The 27098-nt window shown below is 34.2% G+C and overlaps 1 protein-coding gene across 2 annotated transcripts; it reads right to left on the bottom strand.

Moving 5' to 3' along the window:
* LOC110026712 (mast cell carboxypeptidase A) lies at positions 1–27059 on the bottom strand. Of its 2 annotated transcripts, XM_020727778.1 has the most exons (12): positions 26801–27059; positions 17796–17853; positions 17354–17464; positions 16819–16926; positions 16738–16776; positions 8087–8156; positions 7935–7993; positions 6037–6162; positions 3796–3935; positions 3401–3473; positions 3235–3309; positions 1–330 (listed from the first exon to the last, which is right to left on the bottom strand). In XM_020727778.1, the coding sequence occupies exons 1-12, from the start codon at positions 26956–26958 to the stop codon at positions 31–33; spliced, it is 1317 nt and encodes a 438-aa protein (XP_020583437.1). In that variant the 5' UTR covers positions 26959–27059; the 3' UTR covers positions 1–30. The 2 variants fall into 2 exon arrangements, with proteins under 2 accessions (XP_020583437.1, XP_020583436.1); XM_020727777.1 differs by having other exon boundaries at positions 7935–7990; positions 16738–16926.
* Positions 27060–27098: the final 39 nt, after the last annotated feature.

Raw genomic sequence — 27098 nt, 5'->3', positions numbered from 1 at the left:
AAAAAAAAAAACACTACAAAAAGAATGAAATTACAACATGTACTGACAACCCTGTCGAAATTTGGCCTTTGAAATCCTGGAACAGAACATGAACATTAACAGGCCGCATGAGAGCATGAAAAGCCTAAAATAGGTTCTCATCTCGCTCATTCCAAACTCGAGACCGTCCATCTTCCTTCCCTTCTCTCTGCTATTGCCGTCTAACAGCCCTTCCAGCGACTCTGCGCCTATGGAAATCCATCGGCCCTGCGTCATGTTTGCGCTCTTTAGAAGTTCAGGGCCTGCCTTGAATATGGACAGGAATGCACCACACCATTCCTTGATAACTCTCTGTGGGTCAATTAAAACAAAAAGGAAATTCAACAATGTGTTTTGTTTAGGAAAATTTACATACATATCACCCAATCCTTATGTTTTTGCATATCTAGCACACAATATTCTGTAATACTTCTTACAGGCTGGCAAATATTTGAACTGCAAACAAGAGGGCAAAGAATGATAGACTTCTTGATTTTAAGGGCAAATAACAGCAGTAGTAACCAAACCATCCCCATCAACAGTGGTAGGTAGGGATGTAAACGAGTCGAGTCGAGCTTGAGCCACCCTCAGTTTGAGTTTGAGCTTGATTAATTAATCGAGTTTGAGCTTAAGTCTATGAGTTCAAGGAGGCTCACAAATCGGCTTCTTTATCATTAAATAGAGTAAAAATATTTAGTTGAACTAGTGTTATAATAAAATATTAAATAGAAGAACAAATTACGAGATAAATAATGACAAGTCACTTAATATCGAATACAAAATATCATTTTTTTACTTCTTTTATAATAATTTAGAGACTATTTTGAAATTTAATATATTTTGAATATGTTTTATATTAATATTTATTTAAACGAGTCAAGTCAGGTTAGCTTGAGCTTGGCTCAGTTCATGAGTCATTTATTGATCCAAACCTGAACTGGCTCACGAGTCGACTTTGGCTCACTTACACCCATGGTCGTACGCACTTAAGAAGCCAACCACCATGACGGTCCTCTTGTAAGGAAATTGAAGAAACTAAATTCAAACAGAAAGATTAAAAAATAAAAAAATAAATTAAAAAAAACAAACAAAAAGATCAACATTATTGAAAAAATACAAGAATTTTATATAACTTAATCCAATTGATGAATGTCATGTTCCCTCCACCAAAAATTTTAGTAGGAATTAATTGTCAAAAATTCCAGCCCTATTTCATTTGATTCAAACCAGTCTAAATTTAATAAAAATTCTTAAGCACCCAAAGGTCGACCAACAATTAGGTTTGCTCAGCGCATTTTCATCATAAGGAAACAGTTTAATTCCATAACAAACTCATGTCATCATTGTTGTTACCATAAAGAATGCGAGAATGACACCAATAGTCAATATGTACGTTCTCTTAAAAAAGGATTAATTAGTTATGTTATAACTTTTATTAACATGTAAGGATTGACATCAATATTTATTATTGGTTAGCAACATCACTATTAACATTTATTGGGGGCACTTAGTTGCCCTTGTGTAATGTCATGCTTTGGAACACAAAGAAGAGAAAATTACAAATGGGTCCGTATAGAATTTTAGGGGAAGAAGCTATATTTAATTAGACAAAGCTTTCAGCTCGAAGAGCTGGTCCTACTCCCATAATTTGGGAGTTAGGGGCCATAATACAGAATTTAGCATACTTTATAGTCTCACGATAATTCAATTGTCAGCACACAAAACAGAAGTAGCATGAAGCTATAATGGCTATACCTCAATCACCAAATTTTATTGGTCATTGCTGCTTCGCAAGTGTACATGTCAGTAGTGTCAATAGAATGATGAAAATGCCTGGAAACTCGCATGGCCTGACCAACATTAAATGTGCTCATGGTATACTAATGGTGCTCAAAATATTGAAAAAAAAAAGAAAGGTTTATTAACTAAGAAGTTTTACGTTAAGTTTTAAACATCAAAATCAAGGGGCCCTTGGCGTCCATGGGGAGGATGCAATGAGGATGTCACTCAACCTCGCCTAAACACAACCTAATTCATTTCCAATTCTTGAGATAGCAATGAGTCCATAAATCTGATTGAGTAGATCTTTATTCCTTTTTTTTTATGCATTTCTGTGCATTGTTTTGTGGTGTATTCATTATCATTATTCAGTATTTATATGAAAATATCATTTGGAGGCATACAAAACATTTTTATGATACTTCAACTTCTTGTATGATTTTCTCTCTCCCTTGAAAAAAAAAAATGTTATCTAGTATAAAGTGAGTGCAATGTTCTGGCAGTATATCACCCTCCCCATAAAATTTTCTCTTGAAAGGCACATTATACCTTCATTTGGCCTCTGCCAAGGGCCGGGTTTGGAAGAGTTGCTAGCTAATATGGGAGAGTAATTCTCATTTAAGAAATTTACTTACTTATAATGTGTTATTTTTGGGTCCACCGATATGGAGGGAAGTGGATGCACACAATCTACCAGGCCTACCATTTCTCTAATACATAGCAATACATAAAACTTTCTAGTGCGGGACTTCTGATAATATGGAGGGTTTTTGATATGTGCATTGACTTAATCGCCCATAGCTAATCCCCAAAGATTTCAACATAAATACCCTCTCAAAAATACATATTAGATCAACCATCCCAAATCAAGATTCACTCTAGTATGGCAATTTGAAAATGAAATAAATGTCAACAATGGTTCATGATCCCTAAGAGAAAAATGTTATTCTATCATTTTATGGTATTCATCAGAGGAAGTGAATAATTTCTAAATATTAATATCATGTTTTCCATGAAATTGCACCATTTGGCTGCATCTAAAGTTGCATCGCAGGTTGGCTTAGCCTCACACAGCAAAGAAAGATTATTATATGTCCGTTGTGCAAGAAACTATAGGTTGTGTTTGAGATAACAGATTTTACTATATAACCATTATGAATAAAAGGAGAGATTATGCTATGAGAACTCCAAAGAAAATTTCCATAGCACTTTCAGAGGATCATTACTCCCTCAATTTTGCATTCTGTATAATAAAGCCTCAGACTCCTGAGCAGAGCATAGAATTAGATCACAACTCTTAACTAAATAGAAATTCAATATTATAATCTCAATAAAACATCAAAAGAGCTTGTAGATCAACATTAAAGCAGATTTAACAATATAAAGTTCAAATTCTTATCTGCAAACCCTAGCCCTGATGACAACAAGAGTACTTACTTGGAAAGTGGCAGCATCAACTGGATTAAACATTTTAAAACAATCTTTTGATGATGCACTTGGATCTCCATATATCTGTTTAAGATGAGAAAAAAATGATTAAACAGTGCTTCTGTCACTGCATCTTCAAAAAAGTGAATACTAAAGTTTGGATAGTAAATCTGACCTCAAAGGTAAAAGAAAATGGCACCTTGGCAATTTCATACATGTAATCAGTAGTTGTTCCATGAGCAAGATAACTGAAGAAAAATTAATTTAGGAGAAATTACTTGGGGCTGGCTTGGCAACAAATTTATTTTGTGTTTGTTTTTAATTACTCTTTTATTTTAAAAAATATGTTTCTTTAGTTTATTTTTTGCATGTTTTTATTTTATATTTTTAAAAACAAATCAATTTATTTTTAAAACACACAAAATAACATTTTGTGTTTAGAGTGTTTTAACATCAGTCATTGCAACTAAACATGTTTTATTTCAAATAAATAATAAAAAAAACAAATGTGATCCTAAACGGCTTCTTAATTTTGGTATTTGATGAATGACTATGAATCAAGTTACATACCCCACCGAACCGCCGCCGGATCCGACTAAACATCTATCTTGGAAGTGATGATGGTTCAAACCCTTTAGCATTGATTTCATCAACTGTGATGTAAACCCATCTGGTGTTGCATTTTTATGATCATATGGCATGAAGAGAGCCTGATTAACAAGATATAGGGAAAGCACAAAAAAATAATTATAATAGTAGATTCTTCCTTGATAATTCATGGTTTTCTTAGCATAGCATATAACTCTGGTAAAAATTCATGTAATTCTCCATATAGTATAGAATAATTCATGCAATTCTTGCTTGTGCCATTGATAATTATCATGACAGTGTCAATAAGATAATATGCAGCACGCATCAGAAAGTCGCAAAACCATTGCCCTTGGCATACTGGGCTAAGTTCTATGTTGCAAAACAATTTTTCTGTTTTGCAAGACAATTTATTTTGTCTTGCTAAGTGATTCTCTATTCACTATGTGCTCAAATTTGTAGCACATTGGCTGGAAATAAAGTGAAGAATCCCAAGGTGTTAGGTTTGAGGGCTCACCCTGCCCCACAAAAAATTAATTAAAAAAAACTCTTTATAACTACAGTTAGCACCACAAAACAAAAAAGATTGCTTGCAACTCAAACTAAAGTCTGACAACTAAAGAAGTGGTATTTTGCATTCAGAGCTGAAATTTAGTTCAGGGAGCTTGAGGCATGTTTTTCCTTAAAAAAGCAGTAAATTAGAAAAATTTACCAAAGAAAATTACTTAGCTATACTTTATTATAAATGAGCAAAAGAAAACGCCTGGCTCTGTTTATATTTGAGATTCCAACTAAATATTTCAGAAGACAAATTAAAATAAGAAAAGAGACTAGTTCTGCCCTTAAGAGAACTCTAAGATCTAATCATCTAATACAAGTTTCCACAAAAGTGAAAGCCATCATAATTTACCACCTCTCTTGATCACAAGAGGGGAACTTTAGATCAAAGCTATCCTATAAGCTCTATAATGTTTTAACAATTAAGAATTCAGACCAAAAGTAAAGCCACTATTTTCTAAGAACAAATAGTAAAAGAAAGATGAAAAACTCGATCAACACCTTATGATTATGCCGTTCATAATTTTCATTGGCCATGGTTAAATTAGCAATTGTGATAACCCAACCTAACTAAAAGATCCTTGTCAGCAATCATGTATTGCATCATCCAAAAAGATCTCATAAATCAGACAAAAATCTTGTAAGAAAAAAGGTTAGTTACAAAGTTTGTCATGTCTAACAAAGGTTTTATTCTTATTCAAGTAAAACTAATGGCTTGCAACTTAACTTTTAAAAAACATTTCGAACTGTGCCTTATCCAAGCATCATGATTTAGAAGCACATTGTAGCCGTTAAAAAACATTTCGAACTGTGCCTTATCCAAGCATTTAGAAGCACATTGTAGCCCCAACCATATGATCCAAAGGGGCTTACCACGTACTCACTAGCACAAGATTTTTTTTAGTACAATTATATGGACAGGCTTGATAAAACATTAACTTTTCATAACAAATGCTCATTGTCAAAATTTGTTATCCTTGATAATTTTTTGCGGAAGATGCATAGATGGATACTCCTAGTCCAACCTCATCAAGTGATTGAGTTAAGATCAAGACAGATTAATTTTTTATCAATAGATTAATTCCAGTCCAAGCTCAACTGATTATGCCAGATTAAGACTCGACTTGAACATTGATTCTTCCATTTTTTGTTAATGAAGTGCTCAATTTTAAGCAAAAGGCTGGCTGGCCTAAATTTAAATTTATCGATTCAAGCCAATTAAGTGGGCCAATTGAGAATCTAAACAAGCAGCTTAAAATGCAATGACATAGCCGAACTAAGCAACATTTGTAATATGCACAAGAAAGCAAACTTCAGGTGTATAATGTGAGATTAAACCAAATCATGATTAGCGTTGCTCCAATGTTGGATTTGTGACTCATACATTGAGGTCAACATTACATAATAAGAATGATCAGAATCGAAGAGAAGACATGCTTTAGGCATTGACTACAATTAGTCAGGAAAAATCTTATCACCCAAATTTTGTTCCTGTCACTCCTAATTCCCCCTGTTATCCCTTCTTTATTTTCTTAATCTTCCATAGATAATCTCAAGCATAAAATAGCCAAAATATGCTTAAATTATTAGTTATTCAATTTATGCCTGCTAGCCTAACTTCACCAAGAGATTTAGGGGTTTTCAGCAAAGAACAGTGTAAAGTACCTCCATCCCAGAATGCACATTCACCCAAATATGAGGATTGAATGACTTTGAAAGCATCCGCATTATTTGAACCTCGGGCTCACTAAAAGGTGCAGCTCCAGGATTTTCTTCATATGGATCATAATCCTGCATACGAGGTAATTAAGAATGTATCCACTTCTCACTCCTTGACCATTTATCAAAGGTTTACTTCAAAAAGCATTTATGCTGGTTTTGAAATGCCTCAGCAATAACAAGAAATGCTTTAAGGAAAACGTGCCGTAAAGCATTATTAAGGAAGAAAATATTATGTATAAAAACATTGTGAAGCATTTTGCATAATAACAAAAGTAGAAATCTACAATACACAATATACAAACCACAAAAAAGATCATTCAAAAAGGCAAACGTTTAGAAGGCAGAATCAAGATAATAACTCAAGATTTTTTAATCGAAAGAAGAAAAAAACATCATAATTCATTTATACGTAATGCAAAATCATATTAAGATGATAACGACTAAAGTCTAGAAAAATGGCAAAATTGTTATAAATTTATTGATCATCACATGTCAAAACATGAATACACATGAGCTACACGAAGATAGAGACTTGTGAAATCACAAGATTTCAAGGGATAAAAAAGATTTGAAAAGGTTAAAATAAATGGAATAGAATCAAAATGGCTTAATACAATTTAAAAGGTTAAATTTTAACAGAGATAATAATGGTGCTGGCATATGACGTCCAAGTGTCAAGGAGGTTACAAGTAACAATATTACAAATTAAACAGTGAAAGGCTACGCTAAAAAATCCGTCAAATGGGTTATATAATTATATCAAATATTTTAGGTCTTGTAGACACAAACATGGCTAGATATAATGTTAATTGGGCTTCCTAAACTCCCAAAGCGCTACAGGTTACATGTAAGCAACCAATAAAACGCCTCATCATACAACTCAACCACATTAAGTGCCACCTCAGCAATGGAAAAAGCCAAAGATTAGGAGGCCCACGAACCCTTCCATATCGTCCTCCTATTTAGGTAGATAACTACTTGGACTGTTCTATCCCTATAGTTTGAGTTAGTTAAAAGTTGTTAAAGCTAAGTTAATGTAGGTGGTTGCTAGCTGGGTAAGCTGGTAAAAACTTATAGGATTTTTGAAGCCATGGATTTAAATGCTGTCTACAACAATAAATCAAGGAGGCTTCAAGGAGGAAAAAGCTAAACCACAAACAAGAAACGGATTAATCTACCACGAGTAAGAGGATAGCTTCAACCAATTACAAGTTCTTATTAATGTCCACTTTTAAATTATCTCTCCAAACCATTTTCTTCCATAAAACACCCCCCCTGTAAGGTTTCATTTTATTCCCCAATAGGATCATCCCAATGATTTCTTGAACCTGCACCTAATCTAAGGTGACTAAAATCATCATAATCACATAAAATTCAGCAGAATAAATAATTGTGTTTTTCAATAAAATATATTAATCCTTGATTTATCTATAAAGAAGGAGCGATTCCATTTTCTCTGTAAGAACCAAATCCTTGCATCTCAATTCTAGTGCTGAAGGTGTAAGTTTGTCCGAAGAAAGCTTGCTTTATCTGAGTGTAAAACTATCTAATTCAACTATTGTCATCCTATAAGAAAATTTACAAATTAAAAGGAATGGCAATATAGTGGTGCGTTTCTGACAAATTTTGAGGTCTTATATATAACAAAAGTAAATGTCATGTATTAAAATAAACTTCCTCAACACTCTCCAACTGGTATGGAAAAAAAGTAATTATGCATTATCTTCAATAAGGAAATCCAGTGCCATCCACAATATAAACATGAAGCAACCAGGAACTAAAGGTTCTAAGCAAATTTGAGCATAATGTTTTATCTATTCTTTCATGAGAGGTCAACAAACCTTCTCTTTTTTTCCCCAATCAACACTCCAATTTCTGTTGAGGTCTACACCACGCCCTGCTAAGAAATAGAATTGCCATAAATTATTATGCCTTTGAAATAAGCAAAAAAAAAACTAACCGATTTTAATCGAACAGAGAGATGTTTTCTGACCATTCCTTCTCTCACAGAACTCCCCAGCTTCAACTAGTTCACGTCCCTTCAGATTTTCCATTGGCACTACCTGCCAACCTTAAGGGCGTGTTAATTCAAAAACGTTTGTGGTTTAAAACCCTTACATAATATTTTCTAAAATAGAAGCCATATATAAGAGAATCATGTACAGACTGAGACTACGATGGGTATTAAAACAAAGAAAGATTTACATACATGCCGCATAATTCTTATATATTTACATATCTAACTATTAAAATTTGAAATTTAAATAATAACACTTCACTCATATTTGAAAAGATGAATTTAACCTTTTAAATATTAGTGATAGTGATATTTTTTATGAGGAATATTTGAGTTTTATAAATCCAACAATTAACGATTAGGTGTTATACAAGTAAATTCATAACATTTATGTGGTATATATGTAAAAGCGCCACTAAAATAAAAGAGTAACTGGAAAAATTTTGACAAGCATCACAGGCTTATCAAAGCAACCAAATACAAGATCACTAAAATAAACATAAACACAACCATAATTACCCAATCAATCCCTCTTTCGAGACCTCAAAACATAGAAGTACAAAATAATAATGGTGGCAATGATGATAACAGTGAATGACAAAAGAAAAGTCATGGTGATGGTGATTAGAATGACAATAGTAGCAACGATGAAGATGACAATGATGTCATATATAAGTCAAACATGTGAGTTTGTATAATCTCTCTCTCTCTCTTTATATATATATATATATATATATATTAGAATTATTAGCCTAATTATTGCTGCAATTATTATTAGCTTTTATTTGATTTTATTTGCTTTATTTTTGTTTCCATTTTTATTTATTCCTAGTTGGTTTATTTCAGAATTTATTTCTTTCTTTTAATTGGATCTTGTAATGTGTATTTATAGCTCTCTTCCTATAAATAAAAATATGCAACACTATTCTCCAAATTCAACACGGTATCAGAGCCATGGTTCTATACCTAAAGCCTCTACCCTAGTTGCTAGGGCCTCCTTTGCCGCAGTTGTTTTACCACATTACTAGCCACATCCAAGCGGCTATTTCAGCGTTATGACTTGTCTGTCACAGCTGCTTTGCCAAACAAAGTGACTGCTTTCCCTTCGCTTTTATGCGCCGCGACTGCTTTCCTGTACCATGACCGCTTACCCGCACCGGGATATTGCCGCAGCAACTTGATTAATCGCACCTGCTGGATCCTTCCTACCTTTGGGCGACAGACAAGCCATCGTGTACTTCCTCAATGGATCCCTGTTCTTATCTCTTGTTGTTGCTTGCCTTGCTGTTGCACATGCTACTTTCTTCCCTATTGTTGATCTTCCTATGTTTCGGCAACCCAACATAGCATTTGGTTCTGTTGGAATCATGGCGGATTCTTCCACCACTGAGGCTTCTCCTGACGGTGTGCTTGAGTCATGGCGGGCTCAACACCAATCTCAATCCCTCCACAAACCGGAGGTTCAGAAAACCACCTGAACTTCCTAATGACAACCCATAAGCTGAACGGATCATATTTGCTTCAATTGTCTCAAGCCGTCTCTTTGTTCGTCAAGGGATGCGGGAAATACGGCTATCTTGCTGGGATGATTCGTGGACCTCCTAAAACTGACCCAACGTATGAAACATGGGAAGTGGAGAACTCGAAGGTCATGTCGTGGTTGACTAACTCTATAGAGACTACAATTAGTTGTTCGTAAATGTTTCTTCCTTTTGTCAGTGCCATATGGACTGCGGTTCGGGATAGCTACTCAAATATAGGGAACTCCGGCCAACTTTATGAGGTTTTCAAGAAGGTCCGCAAGGCAAAACAGAGATCGAGAACCGTAGTACTACAATGATTTGATGGCATTATGGATGGAATGCAATATCTATTATAATTACACGTGGGAATCTCCAACAGAACTTTCACTCTTTTAGATATTTGTCTGGCTTTAACAAAGGCTTTGATGAAGTCTGGAATCGTATCCTTGGTCAGGATATCATTCCCTCTGCTCGTGCTTCTTTCACGGAAATTCGAGCGAAGAGAGACATAGAATTATCGTGCTCAGCGCTTCCACTTCAGTCGAATCATATGTCTTGGCCACTAATAATATTCAACGCTCATGAAATCCTCCTCGAGCCACCAGGTTCACTTGCGATTACTGTCATAAACTCAACCATACTCGAGAAACAGTTGGAAACTCCATGGAAAACCGACACACAAATCTTCTGTCAATTCCTCCGCTATTAAGGGTCTCACAACGACATCTGAATCTACTAAGGTACAACCAGCTCCCACTCAAAACACTCTAGAATCACCCGACTTTCTTGAAAGTCATATGGAGCAATTAATCAAACTGCTTGGATCCAATCAGTTCATTTCCGTCTCGTCAACCTCCCATGTCCGTCAATATATCACTTCTATGATGCACTTCTTTTTTTGGTTCATGGATCATTGATTCAAGTGCCACAAACCACATGACTTTATGCTCTCAAACTTTCTCAACATATTATCCAGGCTACGGGAAAGACAGTTAAAATTGTTGATGACACCCGTAACTCTATTATTGGTAAAGAATCGGTTGTATTAACAACCGGAATATGTGTTACATGTCCCTCTGTTGAATTGTAACATGTTATATGTTAGTAAGTTGAAATATCATATGAATTGCGTTGCTAATTTTTCTCCTAATGTTTGTGTCTTTCAGGATTGTCGTTCGGGGAAGATGATTAAATCTGTTAAAAGAGTATTTAGGCTCTACTTCTTCTAAGAGAAAGGCACGGAGAACGTCGAGACTTCTCTCAATAGTTGCAGATTTTCTCGATCCACTAAATGTCATATTAAGTTATTGCATTATTGTTTGGGTCTTCCCATTTTTTAGTATTTAAAACGATTGTATCAGTCAATGTTTACTAATAAAAATCTTGCTAACTTCAAATGTGAAATTTGTCAATTAGCTAAACATTATCGAGCTCCATATCCATCTCATCCTTACACGCCTTTTATTCCCTTTTCGCTTATTCACACTGAATTGTGGAGACCCTGTCGCACTCCCAACTACACTAATAAACTGTAGTTTTTATCTTGAAAGATAAATATGAAAGATAAACGAAGGACAACTAACTCGAATGACGTGCGTTTTTATCTTAAAAGATAAAGATGAAGTTGTTGTCACATTTAAAAACTTTCACTCATTCATTTTGACTCAATTCAAACTTCAATTTATGTCATTTGAACTGATAATGGTCGTGAATTTTTTAATTCTATTTTAGGTTAGTTCTTGGTGAGTAAGGGCAGCCTCCATCATAACTCATGTATAAACACTCAACAAAATAGAGCGGCCAAGAGAAAAAATAGACACCTTCTCAAAGTAGCTCGCTCCATTATGTTCAATCTAATGTTCTGAAAAGGTTATGGAATGATGTCGTGCTTGTTGTCACCTATCTCATCAATAAAATTCCCACAAAAATTAATAACTTTAAAACTCTGGTAGTCATATTGATGTCATGTTCCCTACCAATCGGTTCTTCACCACTCTGGAACCCAAATTTTTTGGGTGCACGACCTTTGTTTGGAATACTACCTCTAATCGTAGTAAGTTTGATCCCAAGTTTATAAAATGTGTCTTCCTCGGATATTCTGCTACTCAAAAAGGATATCGGTGACTTGATCCTACCAAAAATAAACTATGTAAGTGCAGATGTCTTATTCTTTGAAATTATTCCCTACTTCCTTGTCACTGCCTCAAGTGAGGGGGAGCTTGATTATTTAGACACTTCCTTATCTGACCCCTGTAAATATTTCTCCTACCATTATATCCGAGGAGTCCTCTGTCCCTATAGATCCACCACCTACCAAACAACCAGAACCTCCTCCCATTCTCCGTGTCTATGCCAGGCACACTCATGGTCCCACTCTGGAGCCCTCTAACATGAATTGAAATCCGCTCCAAGTGACAACCCCAAAATTCACACTACTCTGAATGAGGCGAGTTCTCACATTGAGGTATGTAATCAAACAAGCACTTTTTATTCCATGGAAAAATATCTCTTTCCATAGTGTATTGCAGACTTATAAAGGATTTGTTGTTGCCCTGACAGATCATCACCTCATATCCAATATAAAAGCAACATTAGTCGACCCTTCCTGAGAAGTAGTAATGAATCAAATGAATGCCCTTTAGCGAAATCATACATGAGATGTTTGGATCTTCATCATGGTAAGAAAGCAGCAAGGTGTTGCTGAATTTTTAGCATTAAGTTTAACTTTGATGGATCCTTTGAATGTAACAAGGTACGATTAGTCGTCAAAGGCTGGTCACAAACATACAGAGTTGATTATGAGGAGAAATTTGCTCCGGTTGGTAAATCAAACACCATTCGAATCCTACTTTCACTTGTTGTAAATCTGGATTAGCCTTTGCTCCAGCTAGATTTCAAAAATGCTTTTCTAAATGGGGATCTCACAGAGGAGTATATTGGCCTCCCTCCAGGCTTTGGCTATACTGTTCCTCAGAGATAAGTATGTTAACTGCAGAAATCCCTCTACATACTAAAGCAAACCCCAAGGGCCTAGTTCGACAAGTTCACAAAGGTGGCAATGGATCATAATTTTTCACAGGCCAAATCAGATCATACTCGTTTCTTTGGGCATTCCTCAAGTGGAAAATTGTTATCCTTATGGTCTATGTTGACAATATTGTGCTTACAGGTGATGATCTCTCAGCATTGGAATCTCTGAAATATATTTTTAGTACTTCATTTGAAATGAAGAACTTGGGGTCACTCTAGTACTTCTTAAGCATGGAAGTTGCTTGGTTATCTCGAGGCATTTACTTGTCTCAGTGCAACTATGACTTTTATTTATTGATAGAGAATAAGAATATCCTTTGCAAACCAGTGGCAATCCCAATGGATCCCAATGAGAAATTAACTAATGTTCCCAATGGGGTTTCGGTAAACAAGACTCAATACCAACGGCTTGCGGGAAAACTCATTTACTTCGCTCATACTCGCCCCGACATTTGTCAAGCAGTAGATAATGTGAGTCAATTCATGCATGATCCCTATTAGCATCATCTCTGAGTTGTCCATGAGATAATTCACTACTTAAAAGGCACATCGGGCTTAGATTTATTTTTTTTGCGTCACACCTCTTGTTCTATTGTTATTTATAAGATACGAATTGAGTCAAAACTATTCATGATCGGTGATCCACCTCAGGATATTGCTCATTCATATTGGAAAATCTTGTCACGTGAAAAAATAAAAAACAGTCAGTTGTGGCCTGGAGCAGTGCTGAAGCCGAGTCAGTTGAGGTCTCTGTGAACCTCTCTGGCTATGCATCATGCTCAGTGAATTGCGTATGTCAGTCTCTGCTCCTCTCTATTTGTTCTGTGATAATAAAGTTGTCATTAGTATTGTTCATAATAAGGTCCAACATGATCGAACCAAGTATGTAGAGATTGATAAACATTTCATTGATGATCTGCTCCTTTTGATAACCAACATGATCGAACCAAGCATGTATTACGGTCTCCACGAGCACACAGATACACACACACACACATATGCCTGCATAAAAAAATACAACTTTTCAATCTTGTATTTAATTTAGTGTATATCTTCGTCAATTTGGGTATTTTATGAGTTAAAGCATTTTCAAGGGTGTTTTTGAAAGGTTCATCAAGATAATGCTCAATAAAGGATGGAAATAAAGTCAAAGATACCATATATTACATGTTCAATATACGACTTTAAAGAGAGTGTCTACACTATTAATTTATATTGATGGCATTATCAAATACAAAGTAGAAAGAAATGAAAGCTCTAAAAATTTGAAACTAAAAAAATAGACAAACTAAAATACTTCATTTACATCGGAAATAGCATACTCTAAATATGGAATATTCATATCAAAACAAATATATAACATGCCTAATATAATAAACAATTACATTAGGATGCAGGCCTATTGAAAACCCTATGCAATGAAGCACAAACACATCTGAATGATATTCATGTTTGTGTCAAACATGGAAATGGCACTGATATACTCTCACACATCATAAACTATGTCAGGATTTTTTTATTGTAAATTCGGGCTCTCACACATACGGGAACCGACATGGACAAAACAGGAACACAGATGCAAGATACAAACAGAAAAAAATACTGTGGTGCTTGCCTTAAACTGATATAGTTTATATCTCCTCAAGCTGAGACAAAGACAAAGCAATAAGGACACCATGTGATGCGCAATACACAACTCATTTCAAAGTCGGGTAAGTACTTTGAATGTCAAATATGAAGAAGAAGAGACATCGTGTTGCATCTCACACTAGCTTTGAAATTGAGATAGAAAGACACGAGTTTCACCCTCTTCTGTTTGCTTCTAAGCCAAAGGCGTACAGTACTTGAGCTAGCACTTTTGGTTCTACAAATTCTTTATTCTAAAAAAATAGGTTGAATCACCCAACTCCTTTGAATTTAGCATACTAAAATATCTAAAATGGTCAATCGAATTACTTCACTTTGTCTTTATAAAATTTACTGCATGAGTAATCTTTTATGGATGACATTTGAGAGATTTATTCTTTTTTAAAATCACTCCCCTAACATATACTGTTATCAAAGTTCCTTTCTGTAGAAATCTTACCAGATATTATTTAATCGAATTTTATGTGGTGATAGTTTAAAAAATTTTAAGTTGGATGTCTCATTAAATCATTTGTTGACTTTCATTTAGAATGGATTGACTTTTAAAGATACCTAATATTGCAAATTGCCTTCTATTAGTGAAATCAATTTATGCAATAATGCTAAATCGACAAGATTAAATCATTCTAAAACTTTGAAGAGGCTCAAGATTTGATTATTCATAACTCCTTTTTTGTAAGTATTGTTATTGATTCTAAGATGAGTATTGATTTTGATGACATCATATATATACTTGTTCAAAAATTTCTTATTAATCTAATCTATGAAATAGTTCAATGGAAGTGCAGTGACCATTTTAGTTAATTTTCATCAATTATCTAGGAGCCCAAAATACACTCGAGAAAACTATATTATGGGATATTGGTGGAGTTATATTAAATACAATGGATGATATGAGAATATTCCAAGTTGGTAATCACTTTTTTATCAGTCATCTTTAGAAACTATGGCATCACAGGCTTATCAAAGCAACCAAATACAAGATATCAGTCATCTTTAGAAACTATTCCATAATTACCCAATCAATCCCTCTTTCGAGACCTCAAAACATAGAAGTACAAAATAATAATGGTGGCAATGATGATAACAGTGAATGACAAAAGAAAAGTCATGGTGATGGTGATTAGAATGACAATAGTAGCAACGATGAAGATGACAATGATGTCATATATAAGTCAAACATGTGAGTTTGTATAATCTCTCTCTCTCTCTTTATATATATATATATATATATATATTAGAATTATTAGCCTAATTATTGCTGCAATTATTATTAGCTTTTATTTGATTTTATTTGCTTTATTTTTGTTTCCATTTTTATTTATTCCTAGTTGGTTTATTTCAGAATTTATTTCTTTCTTTTAATTGGATCTTGTAATGTGTATTTATAGCTCTCTTCCTATAAATAAAAATATGCAACACTATTCTCCAAATTCAACACGGTATCAGAGCCATGGTTCTATACCTAAAGCCTCTACCCTAGTTGCTAGGGCCTCCTTTGCCGCAGTTGTTTTACCACATTACTAGCCACATCCAAGCGGCTATTTCAGCGTTATGACTTTTCTGTCACAGCTGCTTTGCCAAACAAAGTGACTGCTTTCCCTTCGCTTTTATGCGCCGCGACTGCTTTCCTGTACCATGACCGCTTACCCGCACCGGGATATTGCCGCAGCAACTTGATTAATCGCACCTGCTGGATCCTTCCTACCTTTGGGCGACAGACAAGCCAACCTCTCTTAAGGGCTCTTTTGGGAGGTGACAACGCGCTTCAAATCACTTCTAATAACAATGGAATACAATTTTTTTTTTTTTAATTCCAATGAATTATAGTTCGGATGGCATGCCCTCTGGCTTCCAAAGAGGTAGGAAGGTATCAAATCTTTCCAAAAAAAAGTTCTTTAAAAAATATACAGCTTGCCAGAACCATTAAGGCTGTAGCATACAAAAAAGTGCTTACCATGTTGTCGGTGCCCTTAGGTTCAATAAGTAGAAATCAAAGAAATGAGAGCATTATGCTCAGAGAAAGAACAAGATATTCGATAAATGCTCCTGGAATTACATATAAAGATAAGGAAGCCCTTGAATTGCAAAGTTTCAGCCTATTAATTTGAAGGTTGTCTAAAGGTTTGTCTATGAGTTTCAAGACTCAACAGAGATTTAACGGTTCTCTAAGGGATTACCTAACTCATAGCACAAGGTATAAATTTTAAGGTTTTGCCTATGAGTTTCAAGTTTCAAGGTTCAACCTATTAACTATTCTGAAGATGAAATTCAAAAAAATTTAACCAAGCACGCCACAGAATAACATTTTACCAGTGAATACCCATTCATCTAAAGACAAATTACATGACTGACACTTTAAAAACTAAAAAAGTTAAAAGAGGAAAATAAACATCAAAAAAATAATATGAGAAAGGCCATACCAACCTTTATGACAAGATTTTCTAGATTTTTCTCTAGAGAAGTCAAGGCCATACCAACCTTTATGACAAGATTTTCTAGAGAAGTAGGATCAAAACCAGCAATTCCATGTGGGCTATGTTCTTCACTCAAAATAGAAAGAAGATGTAGTGCCACTTCAGTTGTAATAAGCTCTCTCCCATGTTGTCCAAAGCTCTGAAAAAAAGAATATTTCACTTATCGCATGAATGCATAAATCAAACACTCACACAATGGCTTAAAACATGCTGCTAGTTTGATGAAAAAAAAAATATCTTCTAACCTAAATAAAGTACAAGATTAAGCCAAGAAATTTCATTCATCTACAGAAGAACAAAATAAAAAAATATAATTATAACAAGGCATTCATGAACAACTTTTGCTTTCCCTCGAGCAAAATAGTTTATGCTTAACTCAGGTTTAAAAATAGAACCAATCATTACCAAGGAAAATTCTACTTAAAGAACGAAAGCACTCAGTAGTATATGAAAATTTTCGTCTGTTCATTGGCATGGTTTTAGATTACTGCAATCTAGGGTAAAATAGTTTGTATGATCTCAATTGCCGGGTAGTATGACAAGCAGTGCATGATTCAGAAACTTACAAGAAGAATGCGGTACCGTGAGTCATTTTTTTCCTTTTGCTTGGCATGGTTGTATGTGACTACTGGTACATCAGCACCATATCCCTTATTAGATGCTCTTATAAACTCCATCTGCATATATTCTAACTTTTCAAATTCACAGCATATCCCCAAATCATGAACTCTTAATTTACAAAAAAAGGGGTCATTTACATACATATCACTCGACTCCTATGTATTTACATATCTAACACCTAAACTTTACTTTTTGACATTTACACCACCCAAGTCCTTCATATCACATCAATACTACCGCTATATTAACTTTTAAAAGGTGAAATAAATCTTTTCATAGGTAAGGTGGCATATATGTAAAAATTCAAGTTTAGTTGTTCACTATGTAAACACATAAGAATTGCATGGTATGCATCTAAATCTTCTAAACTAAAAAATGGAAACTCACAGCTAACTTCTCAGGGTGACGATCCACCAAGGCATTAATTTCCTTCAACAATGAACCACTGCAAAGCATAACAGATACCAAGTCAAAAAACTTCATCTCAGTAGAGCCATACACCAAATTCATGTCCAAATCTATACATACAATATAGAACAAAAGAGTGTAGCTAAATTATATTTTTTTTAACTTTTTCTCATGTAGCTTCACTTAAAGACCAAAATTGACATTCTATTGAGTTTATAAATAATCTAATACGTCACTTGACCGAGACAGAATCTTGAACATCAACTTTGCATATTTAATCTGAATCATCAATTAAATACTTAATTTAAATTTTACTAACAAACCAGCTTATCATCAAAGCATTTTGATTTGATAAAAATAAAAAGTAATTTACAGACAATTTTTTTTTTAATGTTTTTTTCTCTTCGCCAGCAATTCATCCCAATAAATTTTTACCTGAGTCAATTTGTAGATAAAATTTTGCTTTTACTTTTCAGATTTGGCTCCATAATTTTGTAGAGTGCACGCAGAGAATAAGATGGAGAAGAATATCAGTGAAGTTAAATGCATAAAAAGTTGGAGGTAATAAAAAGTAGAAACCAGCAGCAATCCAATGTGGAAACAAGGGAACCACGGTGGCAATCCAAGGGATATAGGTTTCAATATGTGCAGTTCCCACATGTGTGAAATTTGAAATATGGAGTATAAGTAGTCTTCTTCCATAACAATACAAAATTAAGAATATTTACAGTTTCTTTCCATCTTTGCATTTGATTAGGAAAAATGTCTCGAATTTCTTTTGATTTCTTCCAGGTATTAATAATGGTAGAATGGCGGCCAGCTATACAAGAAAAAATAGCAAGAGGAAATGATTTCTCCATCTCCATACTGCATTGCACTTTTTTTTTTCTTCTTTGATCATGGTATCAGAGAAGGTTATGTTGTAGATTCAATCCTATACATTCGCTCCTATTGTTGTTTGTTGGATTTAATTAGCCGCTTTGTGGCTTCTCTGTTGTTGTTTACTCTGTCCGTCGGAATTTTATGGTTTGCTGGCCTGTGGTTATAGAAACATAACTTTTTTGGGTACCTAATATTTAATACTTTTTTGGTACCTAATATATATTATTAGCCTACAATGTTGATTTATTTTTCTATCATCATTGTTGGATGAGATCAAGAATCGGAGGGCCTTGTAAGGGCTCTTTTTATTAAAGTTTGCTGAAATTTTATCCTCTTCCTTAAAATCTCAAAAGCTTTTGAAAATCTATTGCATGGTTTAAGAATCATCACTAAATCTATCAAACATTTATCCAATCGGGAGCATTAAAATATTAATATAAAATACAAGTTGAATGAAAGAAACTATCTTCGCAATTATGAAGGCATTACTAGAGGAATATTTGAAGATAGATCACAAGATTTCAATCCTTCGGATGAGTAATGATTATGTCATGGTAAAGAAATTACATGTGGCAAGGAACTAGAGAAAATAGCATGTTCTTACAAGAAATATTTAAAATCATTTGCCAAACTTATTCTAAGATGCAAGAGACTCTTCTAATCTAAGAATTCATGTAGCTATTAACAATAAAATAAGGCACTCATTCTATAACAAAATAGTAAAATCTAATGAAAGGTTTTTTGGCTCAAACTAAATCACTACTAAAATATTAAGACAAAGTGTTGTGTTGATGGCAAAATAGTAAAAATCAAATTTAATATCAAATTCTCCAGAAAAAAAATCAATTTATATAATGTTATGCAGTTTGAAATTTATTAATAAATGCAGTAGAACTACTCTAGTATTTCTCAAGAAAGAAAAATCAAATGTAGCATCTTTTCACCTTCCACGCTTGCAAAATTTTATAAGCATTTCTATTTGTTCCATAATGTGCTCCAAATTCAGAATCATGACCGTTATGCAGTTTGAAATTTATTAATAAATGCAGTAGAACTACTCTAGTATTTCTCAAGAAAGAAAAATCAAATGTAGCATCTTTTCACCTTCCACAAACCACAATCACCTAGCTTGGAGTTCTTATTGAAAGAGTTAACTCCGATAATGTAAAATTTTTTCAACCGGCTCTCTCTCCACCATAAGGGATTATCCATGAATCCTTTTAATTTCATACACTTCAACAAAATGGAGTAGTTAGGGAAAAAATAATGACATCATCTTAATGTCGCTCGGGCACTATTGTTTTAAAATAATATCATTAAGTACCTTTGGGGAGTAACCATATTAACAACCATATTCATAATAATAGAATTCCGTCTAGACTCCTAGGTTATAAAAGTTCTATGGCTGTTCTCTTCAAATTTCAACATATCTAAGAATATTTTAAATTATTTTTTACTTCTGCTTTGTGCATGTTCACTTTTAGATAAATTTAATAGAAGAGCTTTAAAATGTGTGTTTGTTAGTTACACAAACAGCAAAAAAAGGTAAGTGTTACCACCAAACTATTTGGGAATTTTTTTATTCCTATGAACGCCACTCCTTTTATGCTATTTCCTCCGGGGCAACAACACTACAAAGAAAGAAAAAGAAAGCTTTTATTTAAAACAAAATTTTAATTATCAACCTTCAACCTTTCAATTGACACCTAAGAATATTCACGAATTCATTCCTGAAACTACCTCAAAAATAAATTTTGAAACTACTTCAGAAAACATTCATATTGAACAAAAGATGTCTAGATATTACTACTCTTATTCATGTCTATTTTAGAACAGAAGCTCCCATTTCAAGGCTCGTGTAGCTCCAAGAGTTCAAATCAAGTACTAAATCACTTCCTTCTCTAGTGATGATATTCGTATTCATGTGGATGTAAATACTAACTTAGATATTGCCACCGATGAAAAGTCCAAAAGTTATACTTAACATCCAATCTCTCACTTCATCAGCATCCTTTTACAACCAAATCCCCGCACCTTTTTTTTTTTTTGGCTATATTAAATCCATTAACATTCCTCAAAATCTAAATGAGGTACTTTAGATTGAGCACAACAATCAGGTCATGAGAGAGGAAATGGGGGCATTAGAGAAGAATGGAACATTAATAGTATATTAGAGTGACGCTTACGGGGCCGTTCGCCAAATAATTTGAAAATTTATATGCGGCACAAACTTTAAAGGGCAATTTAGTCAGTTATTAGTTATTATTGTGGGGTATAAATAGGGCTCAATGTGTTTATGGTTAGGGAGTGTGTGATTGTTATCTTGAATCTTAGGGTTAAGGTTTGTGAGAGATCGCCTACCTTTCAAATTGTCGGTGTTTACATTTTTATGTATTCAAAATTGTATCCTTTTGTTTAGATACCGATGAAAGATAATCTATTATTTCTGCCCTAATTCTTGCAAAAAACTTGTCTCGTTCCTATCAAATTGGTATCAAAGCATTCAAACAGCTGCTCCACTAGAAATCTTTGTCGTTTGCATTCGAGATCGTTGCTCCGCCTCGTATCATTTTGAAATCGTCGATGCGACGCCTTTGTGACTAAACCTCACGATACATTCATGATTCGAGCTAGCTAGAAAGCCAACGATAGAATCGCGGGTCACATTTGTTACAAAACCTCACGGTAGAGATTCAAGCTAGTCGGGTAGCCAAAGACAGGATTGTGGGTCACATTTGAGACGGAACCTCGCGATATAGTCACAATTCGAGGCCAATGACAAGATCGCAGGTCGCCTTCGTCACTGAACCTTGCAATTTAGTCGCAATTTGAGCTAGTTGGGAAGCCCCATGGCATCACCTTCGTGATCTAACCTGGTGATACAAACGCGATTCAAGCTAGCTGGAAGCCATTGTGTCGTACAAGAGTTTCACTTTCGTAATAAAAAACCATTATGGGAATAATAGCGGCCAAGCAAGTAGATGCCCTAGAGGAAAAATTAGAGAGATTATGCTTTCGGTGTGATGAGAAGTTTGCCCTAGGACACCATTGCAAGGATCAGACCTTACAAGCTCTCACAATGTGTGAAAAGAAAGAGGTAGGGAATGAAGAAAGATAGAGGTGGTTGTGGTGGAGGAAGAAGAGAAAGAAATCTCATTGAACTCGGTGGTGAGGTTAACACTGAACCACACTATCAAACTTTAGGGACATATCAGAGAGCATAGCGTAATGGTGTTGATAGACAATAGGGTCACTCACAACTTCAGCTCTACTCAAATAGTGAAGCAATTGGGGCTTGAAGTGGATGACAAAGGAAGTTTTGGAGCATGATAGGGAGGGGAGGGGACAGGACAGGTGGAGAAGAGTAAGAGAGTTTGTAAAAGGGTGATTTTAACACTGCAAGATATTCAAAAGATGAAAAATTTTCTTCAATTGGATTTAGAGAGCACTAATGTGATAGTGGGTATAAAATAATTACAATTCTCAAGCGATACTAAGGTTAATTGGAAACTCCTAATAATGGTGTTCAAGGAGAGAGACTATGGTCGTGCCTCGCGGTGACTTTAGTTTGTGCAAAACCTTGGTGACACTCAAGACCATTGTCAGAGCAATATAGGACGTAGAGTTGGGATTCATGAGCGATTTGCACAGCATGGAAGAGACGCATGACATAAAATTGGAAGAGATTCCGACATTGATTTAACAGCTCCTACAATAATTTTTATATGTTTTTCAGTTGCCACGCAGATTGTTATCTTGGAGGGAACATGAGCATGTAATAACCCTGAGACCGGGGGTTTCTTTCATCATTGTACTGCTACCCCCAAAATTTCAATTCAAAGCAACCGCAGATTGTTATCTTGGAGGGAACATGAGCATGTAAAAACCCTGAGACCGGGGGTTTCTTCCATCATTGTACTGCTACCCCCAAAATTTGAATTCAAAGCTACCAAAGCAGGTTAAATCTTCTAATAGAAGATAAGACAATCAAATTAAGGAGATGGAGCTTAAGCTTCACATAGACTTAAAGGATTCCGTGACAACACATTACAATGATCCAAAAACTATCATTGTTGTTCTTAATGGAAGTGATAGAAGTGTCTTAGAAGATAATTTTAAGAAATATAATGTGACTGGCAGCATAAATGGAATTTGCATGCATCTTACAGATGGAAAGTGGATGATTACAATACCAAAACATCTTAAAATGGATTAGTTTGACAGTGTGAAGCATGTTTTCGAGTATTTCACAGAAAGAGTGCCTATGTCTCACTTCGAGCATAGGGAGAACTTACTTGTATGGAACTAAAAGTATGCACATGTTGAATTTGAAAGAATTCAAGGGGCATGCTACAATATCTATGAATAGGTTCAATATCTAATGCATTTGTTGATGCCGTTCAAGGCAGTACATTAGTTGACGTCCGTTTAGTGAGAGTCAGTAAGAGTGCTCAAATTAATAGAATACTGGGAGAAATTGTGCACAACAATAACATTGTTACACCAATATATTATGTTTTATGCAACAGACACTTTCTGAAAGAGGATTAGGATATTTAAGTTCTCTTGAAGCCACTTGAGTTAAAAACGATGCGTCAGGAATCAACAGTTGAGAGAAAAGTATTGATTAAATGAAAAATGATTGTTAGATTATGACGTCACGTAGGAGTCATATGACTTGATCAAACAACGGTTTCCTCTCTTTCACCATAAGGACATGATGTCATTTTGAGAGAGGAGAAATATTAGACCGGTGCCTACGGGACCGTCCGTCAAATAATTTCAAAACATATGTGTGGCGCAAAGCTAAAAAAACAATTTAGTCCTTTGTTAGTTATTACTATAGAGTATAAATAATGCTTAATATGTTTAGGGTTAAGGGATGTGTGATTATTATCTTGAACCTTAGGATTAGGGTTTGTGAGAAATCATCTACCTCTCGAATTGTATGTGTTTATTTTTAATGTATTCAGGATAATATCATTTTAATTTGTTACCAAAGAAATATAATACATTATTTATGCCATAATTCCCTGCAAAAACTTTTCGCTCCTATCATAGTTGTTAACGTACAAAAAGCTAAAAGGTTAACAAGATGTAAATTGGTGTACACTTTAAAATACAAACTTAATAAGTCCTTGAAAAGATGCAAAGTCCAAATAACAGCAAAAGGAGATACATAAACACATTAGATAGATTATCAAAAAACCCTCTGCATCTATCGATATACCAAACATCCAATCTCTCACTTCATATCATTAAATATCATTTTTTTTTTTCAGTTTATTCATCATCTTCTCATCAAAGAATTACTTACAATGTATGAAAGCATAAAAATATTTAAGTATCACTCTTACATATAGCATATCTTATTGCATTATCTATCATTCATATGCATGATTTGCATGAAAGTATTCACAAGAAAATTCTTATTAATTATGATAATTATAATTCTAATGCAGATGTGAAAAGGAAAGAAAGTAGATTCCTAGCTAGGTAATAAGATAAAAATTCAGCTAGGAATTTTTAAGAAACTAACTTCTAGAAAATTGAGATCATATAAAATAATCAATGAATCAGATTAACATGTTACAATTTGGGAATTTTAGAAAGATAAAATATTAGTCAAAATTTTTATTTTATCTGATTTTTTATCAAGCATCTTCAAAAAATGCATTAAATCCTTCTTGTTCTTTCAACTCTTTTTGATTTCACAATCAAATTTTCTGCATGATTTACAAATAGACGTACTAATTTTGTAAATGAATCTATAATTATTGAAGAAATCACATTTACCATTGATAGTCAATGCAAAAGTACCTGGTGTGGTGTTGAGATAGACTACATGTAACGATTTAAAAATATTTTTGAATGATAACCAACAATTAAATTGAATGGATATCAACTAAACAATTTATCAAAGATGAATTTTACTAAGTTTGACATAATAGATGAAAAGCTTAAGGAACACATATGCATGTCTTATCTATGTTGATTCTAATTAAGTTAAATGAGCTATTTTTTAGTCAAAATTTATATTTCAGTTACATAGATTTGCAACCAAGATTATGATGAACAAAATTATCAAAGATAAACCTAACTAGGTTTCTTGTTCTACTTGTAATAAACTTTGCTTGTTTAAGGTTCACAAGTTATAGCCTCTTTATCTTGGGTTATTCATTGGTGATTTTATTGATAACCATGAGCTAGAGTTCGAGAATTTATTGCCAAGTTGGATTAACATTTTTGGAACTATGATTTTTATTATCAACTCACATCGATTATATTCGAGAAAATAGCAAGTCAACGGCCCGCTTCTCCGATTTTATATGAAGAATAAAGTTTGCTTTGTGAAATTTGTCTGGTTGTTCATGATGTTATGTAATGAGTTTTCATAAATAAATGTATATTTAAGAAATTCACATAAAAATAATTCTATGGCATGATAAAGATATCCCTAATGATGTGCACAAATTTTTTTCTTTGATGAATTAATCATTAATTAAGTGTGATGCTTAAAGAATTCCAAGCAAGGTTATCTCCTAGTACAAGTCTAAAGCCTAGTTTTTTAGTGAATTCTTTTCCCTTTCTTTTTTTCTTCTACATTTCCTTTTATGTATGGTTATTATTTGAAACTAAGTTTGATTGTTGATAGATTTTCTACAATCTAAAGTTCGTCAAATGAGTGAAATTTACTCAATCACCTAGGTTCTGTAATATAAATTTCTAATATAAAGTCATTAATCCACCATCTTAGTTTGGATTTCAACATCTTTATTGTTTCCAAAGAAGATGGTGTATACATCGTTGAGATTAGCAGCTTTTGACATGCAAAATGCATATTCATTGCTTTGTGTTCTACAATACAAAATAGATTTATATTAGAAACCCTATATCATTTGAAATCCACTAATGTTGCCTAAAAGGCTGCATCATGCGATCATGATAGGTTTACCAATATTGTAAAGTATCTTAGGAGCGAAAGCGATGATCAACTAAAAGATTAAAAAGCAATACATTAACCAAATCAATACAAGAAAATTATCTCTAGAAATATTATTTCCAATATTCATTCACCGAGGCGCATGGGTTTTTAGAGCCTACATTTGTCATCAATAAGTGGGAAGCAAGACAAAATTCAAGGACTCAATCAGAGAGGTTAGAGGAAGGGGGTGGAAAACTGGTATGAATTGTTTGACATGTCTAAATAGGGGAGTTACCAGATGAGTCTTGTTGTTGGACTAATTGGAAAACAAATATCAACAATGATCTAGACAGTCTTATTAATTTAGGCAAAGAGTATTCAAATCCCAGAACTCAAATGATGGTTGATTATTTTAGATACCACTTAGTAAGTATGGGAAAGTCTTACCGCATATGGCACCAAATTGTTGCATGAAGAGACTCTTAACTCAGTTAAAATTATATATTTTCGGAAGATTTACATACATACCACTCAATTTCTATGTATTTACATACGTAACACCTTAAGTTCAATTTTTACATACATGCCACCATATAGATGTATGAAAAGGTGCATTTCACTTTTTAAAAGTTAAAATGGTGGCATTTTTTAAGTGATATGAAAGATTTGAATGTTTCAAATGAAAAAAATGAATTTAGCAGCCAGACATGTAAATATATAGGAATTGGATGGTATGTATGTAAATGACCCAACATTTTAACAACTTTTCACTTCAAGGAATGTCCTGCAAACAAATATTAAACATCCAACCCCCCAAAAATTGCCCTTGAGAAGTATAACTACGATACTCCAATTAGCAATTGCCCAAGGAGGCATAGTTTGCCATGATCCACGACCTAGAAAAGTAAAGCTTGAACTGCCGGCTTATCAAAAAAAGAAAACTCACTACGAGAATCCTCTGGAGAAGAAAACAAAAATGGAAGCAGTGCTTCCTCCGAAAATTCTAAAACCCTAGCAACCATATGCAATCATCAACCACCTCTGCAAACTTATTTGTTCCCAATCAAACCAACCAAGAAACTCAGACCTATTTCCCCACTCGATCAAACAAAACTGCAAATGAAATCTAAAATGAGGCCAAAAAAAATAACAAACTGAAAGAGGACTCATTGAATACCTCGAATGGTACAGATCGCGCGGGATTCGAGTAAAAGAAGACGCAAAAGAGGTGTTGCCTCCACGAACGGAGTCTCCTCCATGAACGGAGTCTAGCCGGTGCAGAAAAGCGCAGAGAAAGATCAAGAAGACCATCCAAGGGCAGAAAGCGGCGATCATCTCAATTTTACCTCTCCTCTGCTTGTTCCGCCATTTTTTTCTCCCTCATCGAATCGAAACAGGAATTATTTGGGGCCAAATCCAGCATCCAGTTTCCGCTCCGGTGCAAAAATATTATAAATGTAAATATCAATATAATA

The sequence above is a fragment of the Phalaenopsis equestris genome, unplaced genomic scaffold (assembly GCF_001263595.1).
Source record: "Phalaenopsis equestris unplaced genomic scaffold, ASM126359v1 Scaffold000397, whole genome shotgun sequence".
NCBI lineage: Eukaryota > Viridiplantae > Streptophyta > Magnoliopsida > Asparagales > Orchidaceae > Phalaenopsis > Phalaenopsis equestris.
Note: the sequence above shows the minus strand (reverse complement) of the source record. Positions and strands in the feature narration are given on the sequence as shown.

Bases quoted from the DNA above. Each gene is read 5' to 3' on its own strand.
- LOC110026712 (XM_020727777.1), bottom strand. From the start codon at position 26,958: ATGATCGCCGCTTTCTGCCCTTGGATGGTCTTCTTGATCTTTCTCTGC. The intron at 16,927-17,353 runs GTAAGTTTCTGA...TCTTTTTTTCAG, and splicing joins CACGGTACCGCATTCTTCTT to AGCTTTGGACAACATGGGAG. The intron at 3,310-3,400 runs GTCAGATTTACT...CATCTTAAACAG, and splicing joins CATTTTCTTTTACCTTTGAG to ATATATGGAGATCCAAGTGC.